Source organism: Mytilus galloprovincialis, chromosome 6 (genome assembly GCF_965363235.1).
Source record: "Mytilus galloprovincialis chromosome 6, xbMytGall1.hap1.1, whole genome shotgun sequence".
NCBI lineage: Eukaryota > Metazoa > Mollusca > Bivalvia > Mytilida > Mytilidae > Mytilus > Mytilus galloprovincialis.
The window spans coordinates 33,339,926-33,365,215 of NC_134843.1; the positions used below are offsets into that span (position 1 = coordinate 33,339,926).

General features: G+C 32.5%; 1 protein-coding gene across 3 annotated transcripts; it reads left to right on the plus strand.

The window, feature by feature from the left end:
• Window positions 1–1,130: 1,130 nt before the first annotated feature.
• Window positions 1,131–24,827, plus strand: LOC143079405 (carbonic anhydrase 2-like). Of its 3 annotated transcripts, none has more exons than XM_076254727.1 (8): window positions 1,131–1,270; window positions 12,139–12,196; window positions 18,374–18,568; window positions 19,371–19,489; window positions 20,048–20,140; window positions 22,603–22,720; window positions 23,652–23,761; window positions 24,151–24,827. In XM_076254727.1, exons 2-8 carry the CDS (start codon window positions 12,169–12,171, stop codon window positions 24,256–24,258), a joined length of 771 nt encoding a protein of 256 aa, XP_076110842.1. In that variant the 5' UTR covers window positions 1,131–1,270; window positions 12,139–12,168; the 3' UTR covers window positions 24,259–24,827. The 3 variants fall into 3 exon arrangements, with proteins under 3 accessions (XP_076110842.1, XP_076110843.1, XP_076110841.1); XM_076254728.1 differs by lacking the exon at window positions 1,131–1,270 and adding an exon at window positions 2,889–3,015; XM_076254726.1 differs by lacking the exon at window positions 1,131–1,270 and adding an exon at window positions 7,353–7,492.
• The last annotated feature ends 463 nt before the right edge of the window (window positions 24,828–25,290 follow it).

Genomic DNA, 25,290 nt, shown 5'->3' on the forward strand with positions numbered 1-25,290 from the left:
TAATATTTAAATATTGCTTCCATGGTATTACACCGTGTTAATTCACATGACGGGTGAAGTATGATTAGCAGAAAGACGCTAACTCTGTCGACACATCCAGTCTTGCGCCATTTGGAGGTCAAGCGTTCCTTCAGTTTATGTTGTTTTATGGGAAAAGGGAGAGGGGTTCTATTCCTAATCGATTTACGAGATTTAAACCTCGATAAACTGCTGCCTATTCAATTTTACTACCCCAAGTATAAGAATATGGAAGAGAGAACCTAAAAATTGTGTATTCCTTTATTGATTCCATAAATCCTCTTTGAATACACTATTTGCTTACAACATTTTGTCTCTTTATGTACGTTTGTTCGTTAATGTCCCTGTTGGTCATATAGCTGTTTACGTGATTAGAACTTGTATATTCTTTGTTTCCGAATATTTGAGAATGAGCGTTCCTGATGGAGGTAAATCAAGAAAAGCGCTTCAGTAATGTTATTTTCATTTCCTCTCCATAGTTCATTCGGAAATAGTACTATGGTCACTGCAGGTCTTCTTCCGACCGACAGTAAAAAAAAACTTGCCAAAGAAGGGCTTACGTTATGGCTGTGCAGGATGTACAAGTACATAGCCACGTCCGGTGAGATTAATGGGGACGTTAAATATAATGCCTCATGGCGAATTCAACGCTATCTGAATGTTAAATCAGAACTCTTGGGTCCGTAGGTTGCTTGTTACAAGGCAAAAGTCTCCATCCAATATATCATCATTTCCAGTGGCATTCCAAATGTCCCCAATCTTTATCCCGGATGGTCTCTATTACGAACCTCCTATTTAATTTATCAATTCGTTGTCGTCCTAAACATGCATGAAATATTTGCCACTGGACGTGAACTATTATTTTTATCTTTCATAAATCATGTGTTTTAGAATAACATTTTATCAAAAAGTACAGATTTTAATAGACGATTTATATATTTTTGATACTTGTAAACGTAAACGATCGAATAATGATTACAAATGGAGGGAGAAATGCTATTTTAACTTGAAACCTAACATGTATACTATACTTTATACGTAGTATCTTCAGTTCGGTTATCAGAAGATGTCCCAATAACCCTATTTTTGATCCATTATATAATAAATTTATCATTTATGTAGAACAAATGTAAATCTTGAATCACACAGGACATCTAAAGAACGCCTAGGAATACACGATCATCTAGTCAAATAAAAGTTAAATATACGTTACTTACCTTGATAAGTTTACGGATATTTTTCGCCACTGTAGGTATGTAAATCTTTACAGAATTTATCGATGTTTTATTTATATATTTTTTATCTGAAATGTTTATTTTCACTTTTGTTTAAACTGATTTAATGGCTATTGAACGTTACAATAATGACTGAAGTTGTTTATTCTAGTATCTTAATTGCTGATGCCTATAAACTAGTTTAATAGTTTTTCTCAAAGTGCATAAAAAATGTCTTGATTTTTACAATTACATAACATTAGACGTCCCAAATTTTACTGCACAAGATGCACATTGAGACAATTAAAATATCGTCGAAGCTATTGACAACCAAAAATCTAATGCAAATGTTGATGAACAGATATAACCGAAATGGACAAACCGGATAACCGAACCCGGGAGGGCAACCTTCAAAATCATACAAAAATAAGAAGAAAACAGCAAAATTCCAATGTTGAAATTACTTAGAATAATTTTTTTTTTTGGGGGGGAGGGGGTCGGTATAATTTTATACCTCTTTCAGGATGTCCACATAATAGATATTAGGCGTATTCGTCGATCTTCTCTAATTAATAAAAAGTTAGGACATTTCTGTTTTATAATACAGTTGTAAAATTAATGATGATATTCCCACTTGTGGGAATAAACCCAAAAAGGGTACATTGTTTGTCTATAACACTAACGTACACTTTCATCGTCATGTGCTACATGTAAAGCTTTATATGCTTACCCTCCTGCAGCACCTGATATCACCCATAAGTTTTGGTGGACTTGTGTTGTTAAGTCTTTAGATAAAATTGAGATTGGAAATGGGGAATGTGTCAAAGCGACAACAACCCGACCATAGAGCAGACAACAGCCGAAGGCCACTAATGGGTCTTCAATGTAGCTAGAAACTCCCACACCAGGAGGCGTCCTTCAGCTGGCCCCTAAATGCCTATGTTGTGTTTCGTATACGGCTATTTGTCTTGTGGTCATTTTTTGCCATACCATCGTCAGTTAGTTTTCGACTTAAGTTTGCCTGTCCCTTTGCTATCGTTTACATCTCTTTACAGTTTACTAGTATATAGTAACATCTTACTATTTCGTAGAACATATCTACATTTGTATACTGAAGATGTATTGGCTGTACAGCTTACAAAATTGTAATTCGTTGTTAACTGTCTGTCCTGTTAATAATCCAATTTGTAAAACAATAGCGGTGTCATGATAAGTTATCATTAGCCTCGATAGACAGTGCTTTATATTTACATTTTAATTTATTTGACATTTCTTCAATAATGATACGTGGTAAAAATCCATTTGACTAAAAAAAAATCGTAAAATTTGTTAAATTCTAAAGACAGTATTTTTACGAGCATGTGTTCTTATAGTAAATTTTGTATCTTTTCTGTTTTATTATTAGTTTGGCTATGTGTTCTGAAACAGAATGGGCACACACTGAATTTGCATAACTATTGTCATCAACTTAATCAGAATCTCGCAATTTTAAACTCCTTTTGTAGGATCTTTTTACACGCTAGAATATACCAGCTAAAAAGAGGTTAACATGTAGCGTATTAAGCGAAATTGTTTGCGAAAGTTACCGACATCTTCCGAGTAACAACCACTATCACAGACCTTTAAAAAACCAATACACTGAACATTTGGCTCATAGCCATACCAAACAGATTGTTCAGTGTATTAAAATCAATTGTAAGTTGTCTGGTGTGAAAAAGAGATATTCTTGATTTTATTTCGCCGGGGAAGCTCAAAGCTTTAAGTCAACAATTTTAAAGCTAAGGTAAGAATATTGGAAGAAATTAATTAAAACCCAAATTCAAAAAGTTAAAAGCCGAAAAAGATATTATTTCTTTGCTCAGATGAGTTTTAACACTTTGTTTATAATAACGTAACAAAAAAAGTTAACAGTTAAACTGATCATTTCATTAAAAAAAAAGTATATAATTAATAAAATAAACGATAAAAAACACTTTTACCTCAATTGGAAAGGTGTAGGCTAAAAGTAAGCCGCAACTAATAAAAGTTTTAAAAAATTGCATCAACAAATTAAAACCATTTTAAAGTGCAAGACGCTTAGTTATCATGTTTCTGTTGGGAAGTTGGAACCATCGTTTAGTCGAAACTAAAATCTATATAAACTTTGTATATCTTTAAAATAAAATTCGCTTTTCAATCTTAAGATTTTCAAAAGTGAAGTATTCTGTAACAGTTAATAAATTCGTCATAAATATCAGGCTACTTTTGTACGCCAGACGCATGTAAGCTTCACCAGTGACGCTCGAATCAAAAACGTTAAAAGGCAAAATAAAGAATGAAGAATAGATTTTGAATAGATTTTGACATGGTGTCTTCTTTCTGTAATTAACTGGTTCTTTTATTTACACCTTTGGTGTCGTCTTTAAGCTTCAATATTACGACCTGGCTGCAAATGAGTAATTTCCAAAATAGTTAAATAAATTTAGAACATATAATTTGCATAAAAGGCAGACATACTTGTTTGATAAACATCACAACTCTAATTTCATAAAGTAAATGATTAATTTGTCCTTTTAAAAGACAATGAAAATCATTCTTCAGACGGTGTTAAATACGCGTTTCCGGTTTCCTATAGTGTATGTTAAATAAAATAATTTTAATTCGCTTAATTAGACATAAATATGAAATATCCCTTTTAAATTAACTTGTGTAGCATCTTAAATTTCATCTGAGTATTAATTATATTTTTTAAAATTCTAGAGTATATTTTTATTATTTTATTGCCAACTTGCATTTTATAATTTTTATGCTGTAAATTTTTATTATGTTCATAAATTTTTTTTCAGAACCTTCCTCCGATAAAATTTTTTTTTTCTTATGAGAAGGAAAGCAAAAATTTTTTTCCTATAATGTGGAACAGAAATACATTTTTTTTCTTCTCAAAACCATAAAATTTACATAAAATTCATTTTAATTTTTTAATTGATGTAAAATGTAAAGTGCATGGCTCTGTCTGTATCCTGGCATTGGCTGTTGTCTCTGTTGTTTTTTTTTAGCCCACTTTCTACATTATGATATTCTCTGAGTCCGTCATACAGGTACCACAGTTCTTGAATTTTAATACTGCAATTGAAGTGGCCTCATTGCCATGTGTAATGGCAAAGAGTGAGTAGCTCCAAATTATAAACATCCACTGTTTCCAACTATGATAATTGACATTCCATTGAAAAAAAGAGGTATAAAGAATGATACAGAATGATACAAAGGAAAATACTACCGGTATACAAGTCTGTGTCATACACAATCAGGGCTACTTTAAAAGACTGTTTAAATATGATACCATATCCATCCGTGTTATAAAATGACCATATCATGTTTATAATAGTTGCAGTTTTAAGTATGTGTTAATGTAGTAGCATACATGCGGGAGATTTGGAATGCTTTTAAATATTTCTGGATCAAACACTATTACAGGAAAATACAAAAAGTAATAAGGTATAAATATAAATCTTAGCTTAATCTGTAGACTGGACAGATGTGTATAATCTGCTGTTCCACTGTCTCAACTGTTGTTATTTTCACTATTCTCAAATTCAGCAATGCAAATTTTTTTTTTCAAGCAGGTGACAGTATAATTTTTTTTTCAGCTACAGTGCAAAACATAATTTTTTTTCGTTCAGCTAAGCCATCAAAATATTTTTTTCAAAAAAATCCCAGCCCCCCCCCCCCCCCCCCCCCCCCCTAGATAAGAAAATGGTTGTTGCCTTAAGTTCAAATGAACTAAAGTCTAGACGAAATCTATACCTAATTACTTAAACAATCAGAAAGGTTTGTGACCTCAGACGGCCGCATGTTAACATCTGTTAAACTGAAGATGTTAATAGTTTTTGAAGCATGTAGATTCTACCACAAATTTGTTGTGCTTAACAGACGAATATATATGCATGTCAATTGTCTTATTATACTTTGTAATGCTCAAAATGGTGTTTAAATGTAATAAAAACCTTAATAAAACAAAATTTCTAATTTTTAACAAACCTGGAAAACATGTTGATTGCGCAGTATATTTGAATGGGCAACAGATTGAAAGTGTAAAATGTTATAAGTACCTAGGAATTACTTTTGTATCTAGTGGTAAATTAACACAGTGTAAATATGAGCTATACAAGAAATCTATGAAAGCTTGTTTTGGATTACAACAAAGCCTAGCATCATCAAATCCTAGTGTCACAATTTTAATGCACCTTTAAGACCATACAATTAATCCTATTTTAATGTATGGCAGTGAAATATGGGGAATGTTTTCAACCACTTCAGTGGCATGTAAGAAGTAGAACGATAGGTTTATCCAAAAGACATATCTGAAAAGTCACACACAAAATGCATGAAGTATATTCTTGGGGTTGACAGAAAAGCAAGTAATTTTGCTGTTATGTCTGAATAAGGAAGATTTCCTGTACAGTTTTCAATTTTAATGGCAATGTTAAAATATGCTCATAGGTTAGAGAACACAAAGGATGGTTTATTATGATGCATATATATTTGTAATAAAAAGTTACATGCAAACAATATCACTACATGGGTTTCTAGTATTGACTATTTAATGACAGAACTAGACTTACCAAACTTAAATGTAAGTGTTGGCCGTTTATGTACTATAGTTAAGAATAAATTATGTACAAGTTTCTCGTAATCATTGGAATGAATTTAGAGAAAAATACTGTTGAATCAGGTAGAGGTAAACTCTTGACCTATTTTTCAATTAAACATATTTTTGGTACAGAAAAATATCTGCAATTAAAAGAATTTAACGATAGACAAGCACTGTGCAAAATCAGAATAAGTGCACACCCCCTAAAAGTAGAGACGGATAGATATTCAAAAGCCTATATATTAGATAATCACAAAGATTATGTAAAAAAAACCTTAGATAAAGGTGAAGACAAAGAACATTTTATATGTCAGTGTCCCCTTTATAACTTTTTAAGAAAAGAATTTTATGATAATATTTTAATAGGTTGTAAAACTTTTGAAAAGTTAAGCACAAGTGCCAAATTTAATTGGCTTTTTATTCAAGAAAACCTAGAGGTATTGAAAGTATTTCAATTTATATTAATAAATGTTTTGAATTGAGAAAACTATCAATATAGTACAGATATTGTTTTATTCAAGACGTTGAGAATATTTGCCTGTTAATAATAGATATAATTGTTATGCCTTTTTTTCTAATATGTGTGTGGCTCTGATCTGGCTGTGGTATAACATCTGAGAATTGAGATGGTTATATTCTATATATGATTTATATCAACATTTAATATTGTTTCAATTATAAAAATCTTTGTAATAAATTACTTTACTCTTTATGGGCCCTATAGTTGGAATAAAAAATATCGTATCTTATCTTATACCTATTTTTAAATACATGTATATGAAAAATAAGCACTAGGTCGATACTGATGCTGGAAGACAACTAGCTGGTCCCCCAGGGTATCATAAGCTAAATCTGAGGCTATTCCGTAACATCGCTTCCAACTCCCTCAGACAAACTTGAACTTTGGTGTATTTGGTTCCCTTTATAACTAACTCATAAACAACCTCCTGAATTCTAATGACAGTATTCCAACCCTTAACGTGGCATATGAGGAGAGGTGTAACTTGACTAACAAATGCTATATTTTATGAATTCAAGTGGTCTAGATAGCTGTAAACGATTTCGCTGAGGGGAGAAATACATTTAACTACCATATATCTAATATCATTCTAGGCTTAATATCAGACGAATGATAAGAATTTATATAAACATGAAGTTTGCCATCAGAAATTAGATTCAACGTTACATCACCAGTTTAAATGCAGTAACAAGATTTCATGTAGTGTTGTATTTCTTTATTTAATCTATTCCCATAGAAAAATGGTTAAATCAAACACTTGTCAATGCGAACTTTCAAATTCAACTTAAATTGTCGATGTTGCACTTTTTGGGCGTTGGATTTTAAATAATTGCCATTAATTGTTTTAAAGATATTTGAATGAATTGTCTTGTACGGTTTTATTGTGGTCGTGTTTAAATATTGTCAAAATTTAAAATTAAGCCTTGACATCGTTGAAGATCACCTTCCTTCAAAGTCATGTTATATTAGTATAAGTTTGTTCAACTTGAGAGATATCAAAAGATCCAAAGGTATAGATAGATTTTTTAAACGTCGATAGTTTTTGTTTAGTAGTAAATGAATCATCATTGCATTGTCGTTCTGGTTTATTAACTGATATATGCAGTTACTGTAAGTACTTATTTTTGTAATTTTTGGTATAATACTCTTTGGCAAATAAAATACTTCTTGGATCTGAAAAGAGAATGTAATGTATCTAAAATTAAAATAAAAATAGAGTTTAAATTTAAGAATTTCTGTGTAATTTTGGTCTCTTGTGGACAGTTGTCTCATTGGCAATCTTACCACATCTTCTTTTTTATAATTAAAATGTTAGTAGTTTTTTTCAATACCATGTCATGTACAACATTTCCGATACACATATGTAGTGATTTCAACTATACATCACTTTTTTAAGAAATAAAAATAAGCTATTATATCATATATTATTATTGCAGTGGAAATTAAATTATCTCGACAACCAAAATATAATCTTTCAGGTTTTTTAAATTTTAAATATACATTGATATTCACACGACTTTCGTGGGAACAGGAAAAAGGTCGATAACTGATGATCTTTATGGTTGCAATACTTGAGAATATTTTAGTTCAAATAAATAAAGAAACGGAAACTGTAACAAATCTGAGGTTTCACTACTTATATTTATCAGGAAGTTACAACAATCAATGTCTTAGACAGTTTTATTCAGACTGTTTCCCATAGTTACATAACATCCTTTAAATTATTTCATTTCTCATGGAATTAATTTAAACTTTTAATTTTACAAGTCAAAGCCGTCATCATATGTGACGCAGAACCTTTGCACTTTTTTGCATAAAAACATTTCTGTTTTAATGGACATTTAACACTGGTCGAAAAACCTAGAAATTGTCATAGTTCTTTACCCAAGTTTACCCTGGGGGATTATTAAAAATTTTGAGTCAATTCATTTCAAACCCACAGCAAGTTCTTTTTTCACATCTTAAAGTTAAATATCTCAAAATTTAAACAACACATATAGTCATCATCGTCATATAAACATATTAGTCTCTTGTCATCCGTTGTAATGAACTATTTGCTACTGAACGTTAAACAACCAATAATCAATCTATATTAATGGTCGTCCTGACCATGCATGACATCTTTGTACTTGGACGTTAAGCAACTAACAAGCAGTTTAATTAAGTCATGATCGTACTGCACATGCAAAAAATATTTGCCACTGGACATAAAGACATTTCTCATGATTGTCCTGAACACGCATGAAATATTTGTCACAGGATTTTAAGCAAACAATCAAATAGAGTTATGATCTTCCTCAACATGCATGAAATATTTGTCGCTGGACATTATGCAATTAACAAACTATAGTCATAATAGCCTGCTTGAGTTTACAATTTTTTTTAAGTTCTTCATTTATCCTGCAGTTCATATTTATCTACATTTGTGTATTTGGAATACAAATTGTCAATTTGCTTACGTTATTAAAAAGCCGTCTATCATTAGTTTAACGATGGGCAATTCAAAGGTAATAACTATTAAGTGAATACATTGACTGTGTCATCAACTATAGCCAGTTGTTCTATTCAAAATCATGTACAACCTACAATTAAAGTTTCAACAGAGTTCATGGTGGTCAAGCGTATGTCGTTTGTATTTTCAGTGATTGGTACTGTTAGTAACTATGTCTGAGAACGCGTTACAAGGACAAAATCCTTGCATGACCTTAACAAAACTGCCACTAGTTAAAAGGTAACCTATGACCGAGGTAGTTTGCAAGTAAACTGCTACAAATATACTCCTTAATTTTTAAACATTATAATAAGATTTAACTAATATAATTAGTGTCGGACTTTTTAACTGTTGGTGGGCTGTTTTACTCTTGTGTGTTATAAAGAATACTCCTGAAGGAGTTACTAGTCTGAGTTGATATACAATTATAATTCGAAAACCGATTTTATGGTGAATGCACGGTGACAGTTTTCGAGCTGGTATATAATTATAATTTTAAAACTGATTTTATGGTGAATGCACGGTGACAGTTTTTTTGTCAATAATCATACCCTCCACGCCGAACATCGGGGGTATGTAGGATTCACTGTCTGTCGGTCTGTTCATGTAAGTCGTACAACCGGTTCAAAACTTTAAATGTCTTGAAAGATTTTAATGATACTTGGTGTCATTTGTGGGTCACCACCGTAAGGTTGAAATGACTTTCAGGATTAAATCCTATTTTATTAGATAAACATGATGAATATTCAATTACATTTAAAGACATTGCACAGTCTACAAGCAGGTGTATGAAATAAATACCTTTTTCGCTTGTGTCTGATTTTTACGGCGTGTATATTTTTCACCGCGATGTCTATTTTTACGTACATTTCACTGTTCATTTATTTTCATTGTATGACTTGATACGAAACGCGAACAATATAAACATTGCGAAGACTTTTAACTGTACCTCGTAAGGCAGTAACCGCAAACAGGATAGTGTTATAACTACTTATTGCAAAAAATAAAACAATGACAGGTTAAAATGCAAACATATTAAATAGACATGTAAACAAGAAACATACAATACATGAAAAAAATCGAAACAAGTTGATATTAATATCATAAATATTTATATAGATAATTTAACAATGTGGATGGACCTTATTTTCGCCACTCCAATGAGGGCGTTATATTGCCCACAACACTAGACAAAATATCTTTAGCAAACAAAACAACCAAATTATAGTTATAATTGTCCTGAACATGCATGAAATATTTGTCACTGGACATTAAGCAACTATCAAACAATCTAGTCATGATCGTCCTGCACATACATGAACTATTTGCTACTGAACGTCAAACAACCAACAATCAATCTATATTAATGATCGTCCTGAACATGCATGAAATCTTTGTATTTGGACGTTAAGCAACTGACAATCAATCAAATCTAGTCATGATCGTACTGAAAATGCATAAAATATTGCCTTTAGGCATAACATATTTGCCACATGACGTAAAAAACACAATACATGAAAAAAATCAAATCAAGCCAAGTTTATATTAATTATATAATTAAGTATATAGATAATTGACAAATGTGGGTGGACCTTATTTTTCGCCACTCCAAGGAGTGCGTTATATGGCCCACAACACAAGACAAAATAGCTTAATATTGAACCAAATACGACGGAAGAATGTTCAATTGACGAATATTATTTTGTTTTTTAAGGATTTATAAAAACAAAGAAAGAAAGAATGTACTTTAAACCACTGTACCATAAATCGATTAATTTAGTATCCTTTCGGTTATTTTCATTTTTTGTTTCAGCCGTAGACTTTATTATGACTTTATGACATGTTGACATAATAATATATGTTTTATGTTACTTTTGACATGCTTTTTTTTACATACAAAAGCAGGTTAAGCATAGTATTTGATAATAATTTCTCAAATATTGTATGCATTGGAAGGAAAATTGATATTAAGGATTAAGTTGTTATGGAGGTAGCACTAAAATTTCCTGCTGAAAGATTTAATTTTCAAAAATATCCCAGTTACCAAACTGATTTAAATTCAAGCTTTGCTACTTTGAAAATACTCTTTTTTTTATAATAATTTATTCTTTGAGAATATCAAATAACAATGTGCTATTGTCATGTATTTTATTTAACGGATAATGGGGAGATAATGCTCAGCTAATTCAAAGGAAGACAATAAAGATACTAAACACGTGACACATTTTAAATAAAATCTTTTAAAAACAAATTAAAATGTTATTGACAAGGTATCACAAGCGGTTTTATCTAGACTTCGAAATTCAAATTATATGCCCTATATACAGGTGCGGATTCATGCGTGGCGCAACCCTTCCCTTACAAAAAAGGCAAAAATAAATCAAATTTTGCACCAAAATAAGGTCCTCTTATTCTTTATTTTAAGGACGCCCCCTAATATCAAATTCTGAATTTGAGGAACAGAAATTTCATCGGTATTGAAATTAACCTGCCGCTAGTTTATCAAAATGTTATACGACGCAAGAAAAGCCATTTTAAAAGAATAAATTAATAACGTCTCCCATCCCAAAATATCAATCAGTGCAAACAAACCCCACGGAATTGATGTAAATATGTCATAAACAGTACTAGTCTAAGAAAAACATGAACGTGCCAAAGAAATAACAACCCGATCAAAGAGTAAACACCAGCAGAAGACCACCAATGGGTCTTCTACACAGCAAGAAAATCCCGCACCCGGAAGTGGTCTTCAATAGCCCCTAAACAAAAATATGTACTAGTTCAGTAAAAACTGATGCCATACTAAACTCCAAAACATATAAATAAACAAAAAATTAAAAATCTTACAAGACTATAAGGTCTGAGGCTCCTAACTTGGGACGGGCGCAAAAATGCGGCGGGGTTAAACATGTTCAGTGAGATGCTTATGCTTGATGTTTGTGTCAATTTATGATTCAAATCGTTTGTAGACGAAACTCTTGATTGGTGTAAAATTTTAAGTATTGATTCATTGTTTTGAATTTTTTCTCCCAGCTTCCTCGGTTTTAACAGATTTCGTATTTGTTTTACTTGGGCCATGCTCCTTGTGTTTTATTTACTAATGCTTGACATCTTCATAAAAAACAAATACATAAAAAAATAAGTTAATAATGTGTTACTGAAATTTTTCATAACATAATGTTTTCTGCATATATATGCAAGATTCAATATAATTATACACGAATTTTAAAAAAAAACAAGATTTTCAAAATTATTTTTTGTTTAGTTTCAGATTTTAAGACAATCATCTAACAAAATGTCGTGGGGATATGGAAACGATAATGGTTAGTATTTGCCAGTTATAAGGTAGATTTATTATCTTCACTCAGACACATAACATGTGTAGCACAGGACAAATTGCAATTCAAACGCACGATAGACAAAATAAAATTTGCACAACTGTGTAGACCAGTGGAGACGGTTTTTTTAGTGCATCCGAAGGACTTTTTTTTTATATATATTTTCATATATACTTAGCCAATTGTAGATAAGTTTAAAAAAAAGAAGACAGAAACTAGAGGCTCTCAAGAGCCTGTGTAGCTCACCTTGGTCTATGTGCTGTCATTTTAGAAAGTAGGGGTCCTGGTACACGTTTTCAAGCTACATGTTTTGATAAAAAGTGCATCTTTGCCCTATAATCAGTTTGACATGATAAATAACATAAATTCATGACAAAATTGAGTTTTGGTGATGGTGATGTGTTTGTAGATCTTTCTTTACTGAATATTCTTGTTGCTACAATTATCTCTATCTATACTGAACTTGGCCCAGTAATTGAAGTGGAAAATATTTCCTAAAAATTTACAAAAATTAACAAAAATTTATGAAAATTGTTAACAATTGACTATAAAGAGCAATAACTCCTTAAGGGGTCAATTGACAATTTTGGTCTTGTTTGACTTATTTGTAGATCTTATTTTGCTGAACATTATTGCTGTTTACAGTTTATCTCTATCTATTATAATATTCAAGATAATAACAAAAATCTGCAAAATTTCCTTAAAATTGCTAATTCAGGGGCAGCAACCCAACAACAGGTTGTCCGATTTGTCTGAAAATTTCAGGGCAGATAGATCTTGACCTGATAATTAATTTTATCCCATGTCAGATTGCTCTAAATGCATTGGTTTCAGAGATATAAGTCAAAATCTACATTTCACCCCTATGTTCTATTTTTAGCCATGGCAGCCATCTTGGTTGGTTGGCCGGGTCACGCTACACATTTTTTAAACTAGATACCCCAAAGATGATTGTGGCCAAGTTTGGATTAATTTGGCCCAGTAGTTTCAGAGGAGAAGATTTTTGTAATAGATTACTAAGATTTACGAAAAATGGTTAAAAATTGACTATAAAGGGCAATAACTTCTAAAGGGGTCAACTGACCATTTCGGTCATGTTGACTTATTTGTAAATCTTACTTTTTTGAACATTATTGCTGTTTATAGTTAATCTCTATCTGTAATAATATTCAGAATAATAACCAAAAACAGCAAAATTTCCTTAAAATTACCAATTCAGGGGCAGCAACCCAACAACCGGTTGTCCGATTCATCTGAAAATTTCAGGGCAGAGAAATCTTGACCTGATAAACAATTTCACCCCCATGTCAGATTTGCTCTAAATGCTTTGGTTTTTGAGTTATAAGCCAAAAACTGCATTTTACCCTTATGTTCTATTTTTAGCCATGGCAGCCATCTTGGTTGGTTGGCGGGGTCACGCCACTCATGTTTTTAAAACTAGATACCCCAATGATGATTGTGGCCAAGTTTGGTTAAATTTGGCCCAATAGTTTCAGAGGAGAAGATTTTTGTAAAAGTTAACAACGACGACGGACGACGGACGCAAAGTGATGGGAAAAGCTCACTTGGCCCTTCGGGCAAGGTGAGCTGAAAAACGCCCCAGATAATAGATTAATATGGTAGGGAAAATATGTCAAAAAAAGCTATAGATATATAACTGTCACATGTAATTTGATTAAAGAAATACATCATTGTCATATACATCTTCATTCGGCATTTTTTTTTCTTATGAAGAAAGGTGGTCATTAGGGACATAATTTTGGCTCCACATATATGAATAGTATGTATAACACCCTCTGGTTAATTTAAGGTTAATATTTCCCCCTTCAATATATTTACGTGTCATGTTACTCGCCGTATGCGCACCGCAGTCATGGCAAAATATTCAATTAGTTGATTGTGGCCATTATCCGGTAGAAGTATCCGGTAGAAGTAGAAGTAGATAAGTCGATGGTGGCACATGTAGTTTCCTGAAATACACGAAGTTTCTGTAACTAGGACCATGTTAATCTTGTGTGGTAGTTACATGTAGCAACATCCAGCAACATGGTTTTGAAGTAGGCATTTACATTCAAATATGAAGTCATTTTAAAATTTCTCACTTCCAAAAGAGAGGCAAAAGATACAGAAGCTAGGGACCTTTAAACTCGTGACGTCAGTCGATAATAAATTGACAACGTCAAATAAAAACTAGATGTGTCAAATAATTATCAAAGGTACCAGGATTATGATTTAATACGCCAGACGCGCGTTTCGTCTTCATAAGACTCATCAGTGACGCTCAGATTAAAACAGTTAAAAAGCCAAACAAATACAAAGTTGAAGAGCATTGAGGACCCAAAATTCCAAATAGTTGTGCCGAATACGGCTAAGGTAATCTTTTCCTGGGGTAAGAAAATCCTTAGTTTTTCGAAAAATTCACAAAGTTTTGTAAACAGAAAATTTATAACAAGAGCTGTCAAAATTACAGTAAACCGGATTCTTTAACATTTATTTGTGTTCTGGCATTTATCAATATTACAAGGACCAAAACTCCTAATAGGAAATTTTAAAAGGTTTGGTTGAACGGTTCATGAGTAAATGCACGGACACAACATTTTTTAAACTTTCAAGAACCGTAACTCCTGAACGGTAAAAGTCAAAATCGTCATTATTGAACTTGACCTCCATTTTGTTGTCAGTAACAACATATTAAAATTTTAAAAGGTTTGGTTGAACGCTTCATGAGTAAATGCACGGACAACATTTGGTTGCCGCCCGCCCGGCCGCCCGCCGTACATCCTCAAATCAATAACCGACATTTTTGACACGAAAATCCGGTTAAAAATGACCATATAATTGATATTCATTTCAACACCAAAGCGCTGACTACTGGGCTGGTGATACCCTCGGGGACGAAACGTCCACCAGCAGTGGCATCGACCCAGTGGTGTAAATAGTTATCAAAGGTACCAGGATTATAATGCGACACGAATGGCCCCCGTCTCAAAAAGTTGAAAAATCGGCAATTTCAATAACACATGAGGACACAAACATGATGGTAGTCTCACATATCAATAATTAGCTCAAAATCTGGAGGCGTATAGAAAAATGTCCATATAACTGTGATTTTCAACCATTTTCAAAGTTGTATACCCTTCATTTTGGCAAAAATTAGCTGAGCGGAACGAAACTTAAACTTGATCTGTAACGCATCATGGTTAGCTCACATATAAAAAATCAGCCCAATATCTGAAAGCATTTAGAAAAAAGGTCCGTATAACTGTGATTGTCCAAAGCCCGAAATTACAGCAAAAATTAGCCGAGCGGGACGAAATTTAAACTTGATCTGTAACTCATCTAGGTTAACTCACATGCCAAAAATCATCCCAATATCTGAAGGCGTTTAGAAAAAAAAAACTCCGTATAATGTTTTGTTGCGGAATGACGGTATTACGGAAAAGGATAAAACTATATGACACCGACAACTTCGTTGCGGGGCCATACTAAGTACACAAACCACAACACAAGTTTGAACAGGGAGAACCCCAACGTACCAATAACTGGGAATGATAGAAGGTGCTCCGGGAGGGTGAGCAGATACTGCTCCCCTAGCGGCACCCGTTGGGTTTCTTAAAACCATCTTGACATTACTTACTTCCTTATCTTTGGAATGACACATTTAAACAACAGAATGCCAGTCTTTCGTATCCCTTTTAAGTTGCGTATTAGTAAGAAAAGATAGTCACAATATTTAATATATTTATAACGTTATAGATATATCAAGCTCGTGTCATAAAACAAAACAAAAAAAGTTGAAAAAAAAAAAATAGCGATGACATTGAATAACATTGACCTTATTATATTTTATGAGTGTATCATGAATATTTAATAAGGTGAAAGTCACAACCTCAGTTTAACATTTCCCATACCATGTCAAATATGCTTTAGAACTTTTTTATGGCTTCTAGCAAAAGGATGATAATTTCGCTTTAACAGCAGAACGTTTGACATTTTTAAGTGCGAGTGTCTTTTTTCAAGTTCAAAAACTACAAAGCCTGTTTCATTAATAATTCACATGTGTGGCCCGAGATAATAGATAACTATTGTTTAATAGCTGCTTTCGTTTTTTTACTATAAAAATCAATAAATATTTTTTCTGTCGCCGATTTGCAAAGGCGTAAGTTTTAAACAAAATGAGGTGAAATATTCATTAATGAAATAACTATATATATACGATTGTAATAGAATTATACTAAATGATTATTCATGAAGTATGAAATACCAGTCCAGCATATACACATGTACAACAGAATGATACCACTACATAAGTGAATAATTGATAAATCACGGTCTGATAAAGCTGCTGAATACACATATTGTAAGACCTTAACATCCAGTGGCAAACAGTTGAGACGAAAGCTATTTAAGCTGATACACTGATAGGTACTGAGGGGCGCGGGACTGCCAACTACGAACCCGATAATTGTTGTAAGGTTTATTTTACGCACCAAAACGTTCCCTCCACGAGACATTGTATCAATTTATTCATTTCGACAGGTCACGACTGCGTATTTATTTATTTATTCAACCCAAATTTAAATATATTGCGCCCTGTAAGACAAGTGACTGTATTGCCATTCGCAGTTTAGATCTGGTGTCGAAATTATAATAACATTCAATTTTTTTTCTATTTTATTCCTAATAATGAATTAAAATATTTTAGTATCTGCAAAACGGAATTCAGCAAATAACTATTCATCAACATACAACTCTAGAAATTTATTATCATAAACGAGTATACGCGTACTTCAAACAATCATAATTTTATGATTTATTTATTAGTTTGTGTATCACAGCAAAACACGATAAAAACAATAGCCATCACTCAATTTAATAAAAAAAAAAAATCATTTTGCGCGGGGTAATAAACCGGACTTCTTAAAACTACTTCACTCATATACAGTAATGCTATTAGGAATAAATGCAAACACCTTAAAATACTTGAGACATTTAATCTGCGCGGCCTGGAATAAGGACACTATACTAAAATAATTGGGTTAAGTCAGGGAAGAGTAAAGATATAAAAGTTTAAGTAAATAGATCTATTTTAAAATAGATAACGTGTTATTGCTTCTAGATATAAACAACTAATGAAATACATTTAATGCATGCTATTTATCTTTTTACAAATTAAACAACATGCACATCCTTGGCGCCTGAAAAAAACTATAGATATCATAAATTTAAAGAGAAGACTAAAGTTCAGGATGTATCAATAGAAGATGCTTTCAAAGAATAAGTTTATTACAAGTGACGCGTTTGGACGAGATTTTCAAAAATCCCTTTAGAAACAGGCCGCATTTTAAACAGTTATTGATAAAAATTATTCTTTTCTAAACGTCAAGTTCCCAGACGTTAGTGGATATTCAAGTGTAGATCAAATAGTTGGTTTGTTTACCAAAGTGTATACATAATTAATTAAGGGGCAAGAATCTATAATTGACTATCACTGGAAAAAGAGGACAAAGCAGATACGGGGATTTGTTTTTGTCTTACAACAACCAATAGATTATGAACATAAAACGTGACTGTTTTAAACAGTTTGACAATTTCACCATACAATGCATCGGATTTAATGGCATCTTTTTTATCAGACGTGGCAGCGTATTTAAACATCCCCCCCCAAAAAAATCCAAATAGTCTTTTGGTAAATGCAAACTTTAATAATATAAAGATTATGACACACATTCAACATCTAACATCCCACCAATGCAAATTAAATGCAGTACTTTTTATCAAAAATATCTTGTTACTGAATAGAAAGTGAAACAATTGCTTAATTCTACTGAAAACTAGTTAAAAAAACGGATATGTTTTAAAAAAAAAAATATTTTGTTTTAGTATGATATCGAAAACAAAATTGGATTAAAAATTAAAAATAAATAAATTTGTTTTACCCCCAAGAAAAGTAAAGAACTGATCAATGGTGGTCGGGTCCTAATAGCATTTTGTGTTTTTTTTTTTTTTTAATTCTAAATACTACTTTTATAATTCTTAATACTTTTTAAAGCTGTTTATAGTACTGCAATACTATTAGAAACTATCTCTTAATTTTTCATGTTACAACGTGTGGAGTTGAAAGACGACATAAATTAACTATGCAAACCCTTTTCTTTATAGGACCTTGTACTTGGTGTAATCAGTTCCCTATAGCCAATGGAAAAAGACAGTCGCCAATCGATATTTGCCCAGACAAGATAACCTGTGACCAACAACTAGCTAATTCTCCATTGGTTGTCAAATATGAAAAAGAACCAAAAGCCGAGGCAATGAACACAGGAAAATCAGTAAAAGTACAAGCAACCAAAGCATCAGGTACTTAAGATTATAACCAGTTATTGTAACAAGAGGGGCGACAGATACCAGAGGGGCGACAGATACCAGAGGGCGACAGATACCAGAGGGGCGACAGATACCAAAGGGACATTCACACTCATACATCGAAAATAAACTAACAACGCCATGGCTAAAAAAAGACAAGACAAACCGACAAATTATATATATTAGTACACAAGACATACCACTGTAACTCTACACTGGTAATCTTTACCTCATTGAGTTATTGAGTATACACATTTAAACATTGGCGATACCCAATTGATCTTGCATGTGAATTGTCGAAAAAGAATCTAAATGTATGTAATAAAAAACAAATAGCAAAATGTCTTCATTCACGACTGTTTGCTGCCTTTATAAAAGAGGATGCCAGAAATCAAATCCCAATTTGATATATTTCATCTCAAAATTTAAACCATTGTATATTTTTTTTCCCAACCCTACATTTTATTACATCTCCTAAATGAATAACCAATCTATTGAAATTGGACGTGTTTGTTGGGTATTTGCCAGTTATAAGTATAAAATCATACTTCCTAACCTTTTGAGTTTTTTCATCAATTTAACTTTTTCAAAGAGAGACGAAAGATACCAGAGGGACAGTCAAATCCATAAATCGAAAATAAACTGACAACGCCATGGCTAAAAATGAAGACAAACAGACACTCAATAGTACACATGACACAACATAGAAAACTAAAGAATAAGCCACACGAACCCCAAATGTGCAATTGTATTTTCTAAACTTTGAAAACATTCAAAAGTGTTTTTGTCATTTCAGAAATATCAGGAGGGCCTTTAACTGGGACATACAGATTAGAACAGTTTCATTTTCACTGGGGAGCAGACGACAACAAAGGTTCTGAACACACAATCGATGGCAAGATGTACGCTGCAGAGGTAATATAGCAATTAAAAAGGAAACAAAGAATAATAAACTTAGCTACAGAATTATTTTGTAACAAGGTGCAAAGATCTACGAATAAGAGATCGTTTATGCATTTTCTTGTTTTGTGTTTTCCATGGAGATGGATAAGAACAGATAAACAGACATGTAAAACATGATTTCGTAACCGTACCAGTCATATGAAGAGAATAACTAAATAAACGTAGATAATTGTTCGTCATCTTGACGCAACAGTACCAATGACTAGTATATATACAACAGTACCTGAAATGTAAAAACGAAACTAATTGTGTTTTTCATCTTAAAGCTACAGTTTTATTAACTGGTATATACAGTACCTTTAATTTAAAAATGAGGGTATAATTTTAATTGCCTATTTAAATATAAAATTTCGTTTGATCTTCTGTTATGTCTGGTATAGTCTTGAAAATACTTATTCTATAAGCGCATATTACTTTTAAGACCTAATTCAGTTTAGACAATAAAAAGATAAATCGATGTTTGTTGTAATAAAAGTGCATCTATGACAATGAAAATATTTTGTATTGCAGCTACATTTAGTACATTACAATACCAAATATGCTAATTTTGGAGAGGCCGTAGACAAACCAGATGGCCTTGCAGTGTTCGGATTTTTTATCAAGGTATGTTGTCTCATTGACAATAATATTCATCTTCTTATATCTATATGTAGTGGAGAGTAGAAGGATATTCATTGACCTCTAATATAACTGTGTATTGATACGAGTATATTCGATATGCGAGTAGTTTTGATAAGTTTTGAACAGGCTGAAGATACTCAAAGGAGGATACAAAATCGTAAGACGAATAAAAACCAAAAATACCATAGCAAAAAACAAAACAAATGACGACCAACAGACAAAAACTAAAGACAAGAGTCCAACCAAAAACCGGTGATGAATTAAGTTACATGTGCTTTAAAAGGGTGCGAAGATCATGTTCCATATGAGCCTCTGTCGTTGTGCTCATGGCACATGTTAACACCCCTTATTACTTATTCATTGTGTGGTATGTAGTCATACCACACAATGAATAATGCATAATTGGTGTGCATACAGTTACATTAGCAAACGTCTCAATTGGAATTAATCCTGCCTCTTGTCCCAATTGTTCATCTGTATTGTGTAAACATTATCCGAAGAATCTTGTATCTATACTATTAAACGAGAAGACCTCATTTTTGGTGTCGCTTCTCCTCCTTCCACAATAAATTAATCATCATGCCTCTGTGTCCTATAGGTAACATGTATAGTCGCATTTGTCATCCATTCTTATGATCATTCAGTTTGGGTTATTTTGGGATAAAAACGAAAAAGAATGCGTCCGGATATTTTCCCGTCATTGGACAAAACTTTAAGTCAGATTAGACTTCCGGTTTGTGTTTTTCTGTACTTTGAACATATAAAGACTATGAATAAAGTATATAAATTTGCTTTCTGCTGTCATTTTGAGTTCTAGCATGTATCATCCTTGCTTAACGTGTTTCAGTTTGGGTTATTTTTGGAGGAAAACGAAAATGAATAATATTTGCTATTTACTATCAATTAGTTTACAGTGGCGGATCCAGAACTTTTCATAAGGGAGGGGGCACTGACTGACCTAAAAGGGGGGGGTCCTCTCATGCTTCAGTGATTCCCCATATAATCAACAAATTTTTTCAACGAAATAGGGGGCAGGGCCTACAGCCCCCCCCCCCCCCCCCCCCCGGAATCCGCCTATGATTTATAATCAACGGCGGTCACTGCGGATATATTTCTGTACATACTTACATACATTTACTATGAATAACTGTATTTGTTATAATTTACTATAAATTCCTTTTCTGTACCTTGAACATACAAAGACTAAGAATAAAGTATATAAATTTGCTTTCTGTTATCATTTTGAGTTCTAGCATTCATCATACTTGCTTAACGTGTTTCAGTTTGGGTTATTTTGGGAGGAAAACGAAAATGAATAATATTGGCTATTTACTATCAATTAGTTTACAGTGGCGGATCCAGAACTTTTTATAAGGGAGGGGGCACTGACTGAGTATATATGCATGTTCATAGAGTACAGAAAAACAGAAGGTATAAAAATCGGTATTTGGAAAATAGGGGGAGGGCAAAAAATGTGCCCAGTCCCTAAGTACCTTTGACTTTTGATATCTCTCCTGAAATTCTCCAGTCAGTATATTTTTTTTACAGTTTACATACGCTCTATTTCCCCGCGATTTCGCGGGTGTGTTCTAGTTTTATATAATTTAAAAGCCAAACATAGTTTGAAGAAAAAATCTTGAATTTCATACACATTAATTGGAAACAAACTCTAATCTGTTCGTCTAATTTTATAAAGAGTCATGTGCTCTATTCTATGCAGTTTAATTTCATTATATCTCGGTCTGTTATCTTCCAAAACCTAACCAGATATTTTTACATTGCTGAATAATTTCTCATTTAGAAATGAATATTAATTATGTGTCACTTGTCTTCCGCTAACAACAGTCACTTCAATTTTTCGTCACAAGTTAGTGAGATATTTCTCAGACATCCAACTGGCCTACAAAATATAAGTTTAATACAGATTTTAGTGAGTGCAATACGTATTCCTTTACGATAACTTTAAACGTACGGCCAAGATCATATAGAGTAAAATAATAAAAGGAACAAACTCCCAAGAAAATTCTAAATCGAAAAGTCCCTTATGAAATGGAAGCCCGAAACACATCAAACGAATGGGAAAAAAACTGTCATATTCCTGTCTTGCACATTCTTAACTTTAGTTAAATCAAATGTTTAGCGGACTAAAACGACAAAAAGGCCAATCAAAGCAAAATGACGAAGATCGTATCTGTTCAGCTATATCTGAATGACTTGTATCAACTAGTTTACTGCAATAGTATTATCTAAACTTAACAATGGTGTATATTATACTTATACTGAAAACAGAGCGAAAATTATCATCGAAGAACAAATTCAAATGAGTTTGAATACATTTTGAGTACTATTTGCCAACCCATCTTCGCTAGCCAAGGATTTCGATCTGGGCTAGCGAAGATGTTACTAACCGTTGAATTCCAACAAAATGCATTTTAAATTTTCAGCCTGGGGCAAAGCATGTTGGTATGAAAGAATTGACAGATAACACATTATGTAGTATAACAGCAGAGGGGAAAACATGCAATATGCCTTGTGATTTAGACATGGCCAGTCTTCTCAACTGTAAGTGTTCTTTAACATGATAGAACTGTAAATGGGGTTATCACAATATATGAAAAAGGGACACACGGTCAAATCTGTTATTGAATAAAGGTCATCTCTTTTATGTAAAAACGTTGTCATGTCACCCTCTTAGGAGTTTCCCACTGTAGTAATATATGCTTCAATAGATATAGGAAGAGGTAGTGCCAATGAGATCGCTCTCCATCCAAGTCACAATTTGTAAAAGTAAACCATTATTCTATAGTATGTCAAAGTATGGCTATCATCACGGAGCCTTGGCTCACACCGAACAGCAAGCTATAAAGGGCCCCAAAATGAGTAGATTAAAACAACTCTAATAGGCACACCAACAAGCGACAACCACTGAACAAAAGGTTTCTGACTTAGGGCAGGTGAAAACAAAAGTTTTTTTTTTGTTTTAAATCCAATTGCAAAAGAGTGTCGAAAGATACCAGAGGGACATCCAAACCCATAGATCGAAAATAGACTGACAACGCCATTGCCAAAAAAGAAAATGACAAGGCACATAAGGCACAACATAGAAAACTGAAGACAAAGCAACACGAACCCCACCAAAAACTGGGGGTGATCTCCTGTGTTCCGAAAGGGTAACAAACCCTGCTCCACATGTGGCACCCCGTCTTGTGCAAAGGTCATATGACTTAATTGTGTTGCCAGTTTTCTCTGATCCTGAAGTGATCTTTACATACGTGCAGTTTATACTGTATCTCATAATCTTGAATTGCAATGTCATCTTTAATTTTTGGAATCTGATGTGCTTCTTTTTAATTCAATTCTGTAAATCCATTTATAACGATTTTTAGAAACAAAAATATGTTTTCTTTCAAAATTTTAGTCATATTGATATCGTATCTGAACTATTGCTTTATATACTATTTTAATAATATACCTGTATAATGGTTTCCCACAGCTGATCTGACAAAATATTGGACCTACCTGGGTTCTCTGACAACGCCACCATTATATGAAAGCGTGACATGGATCGTCTTTCAAGATCCAATTGAAATGTCAAATGACCAAGTAAGTATTTAATTCAAAAAGTGAAAAAGGTACATTGCACCTGTATATTAATGAAATGGTTAATTTATGCAGAAAAACAACTGTAGAACAATATGTATACGTTTTATACGATAGGTGTTATAAGTATATAAACAAGTACTTCGCCTGTTTGAGAATTGATTGAAGAAATCAAATTGGAATCAGAAATAGCTTGGACATAATATATTGACGTATCAGTATACTATTCATATGACAATTTCATGTCTAAAATTTGCTAGAGTTACACCCTTTGTGAATCTTTACCGTTTTAAAATCCAATGAACTCATTTTCAAGTGGCAGTCCAAATATGCCGACCTTCAATCCAGATTTTTTTGGTAATAGCAACTGTATTTATTTTTTATATTTGTAGTTACAAGCACTGCGTAACCTGAAATGTGGCAGCAACTTTATAGTAGACAACTATAGGCCACCTGTACCACTTGGCGACAGAATAGTCAGAGCCTCATTTAAAAACTAATAACAAATTACAATAGATCCAAAATTGGGAATCTCATCCAAAGAACTTGTGTAATATATGGGTCCCTTTGTCTCCGATGTTTTAGAGCATGCAGTATAAAGTGTTTTAAAAATTGCTGTACAATTGCAATGAATTCTTTTCACTTCTCTTTTAAGTAATGCTAATACAATCATAAAAGAATTATTACAATTATATCTATGATGCCTTTAATGTTATTTTTTTTTGTACACGGTACATCTGAAAAAGTTTACTTTATATTAACCACGATCATTGTAAGAAGACAGATAACTCTACTGTTTTTTAAGTGCTAACAATTTTAATTTTATCATAAAAAGTGCTATGTGACGTGTGTTTTACATTTTTTACATTTGTTATAACAGCATGTATTTTAGTATTATAACAAAGATTATAAATTGTTTATAGTCAATTTTCTACAATCGTTATAAAATAATGTCACCATACAAATATTTGTGTAATTTACATGTTTTGCCGAGAAATGCTTTTTATGATTATGTATAATGTGAAGAAATTCAAAATTACATTCTTAATAAAAGACACATTCGGAGCAATTTTGCGTTATTCAATACACTAGGCCTGGTTTGAATCTCAGACTCTGGAATAGACAGTCCTTTGATTGATTAATGTTTGCTTTCAGTGGTAACTATTCTTATTACAAAAGGCCATATTGCGACCTTTTCAGTATGTTTGATATTTACCTTTTGTGCTCAATATATGTATATGTCGTGTACATATTATTATTTTGCACAGGTTATTACTTGTACAAAATTTTCATACAAGTAATTACTGGTATGATGCCATCATACGGGTTATTACTTGTATAGATATAATTGTACAAGTAATATTTTAATTTAAAAAAAGTGTTTATTTTATTATTTAATCTGCAAATATAAACAAATTCTTTAGAACACTGCAAATGACATTCAAATTGGTTGCTTATTAATGTATTGCATTGAAACAATTTTGATATTTTTGAGTTTGAGGGATGTTTTGATATTAAACAGTCCAAATTTG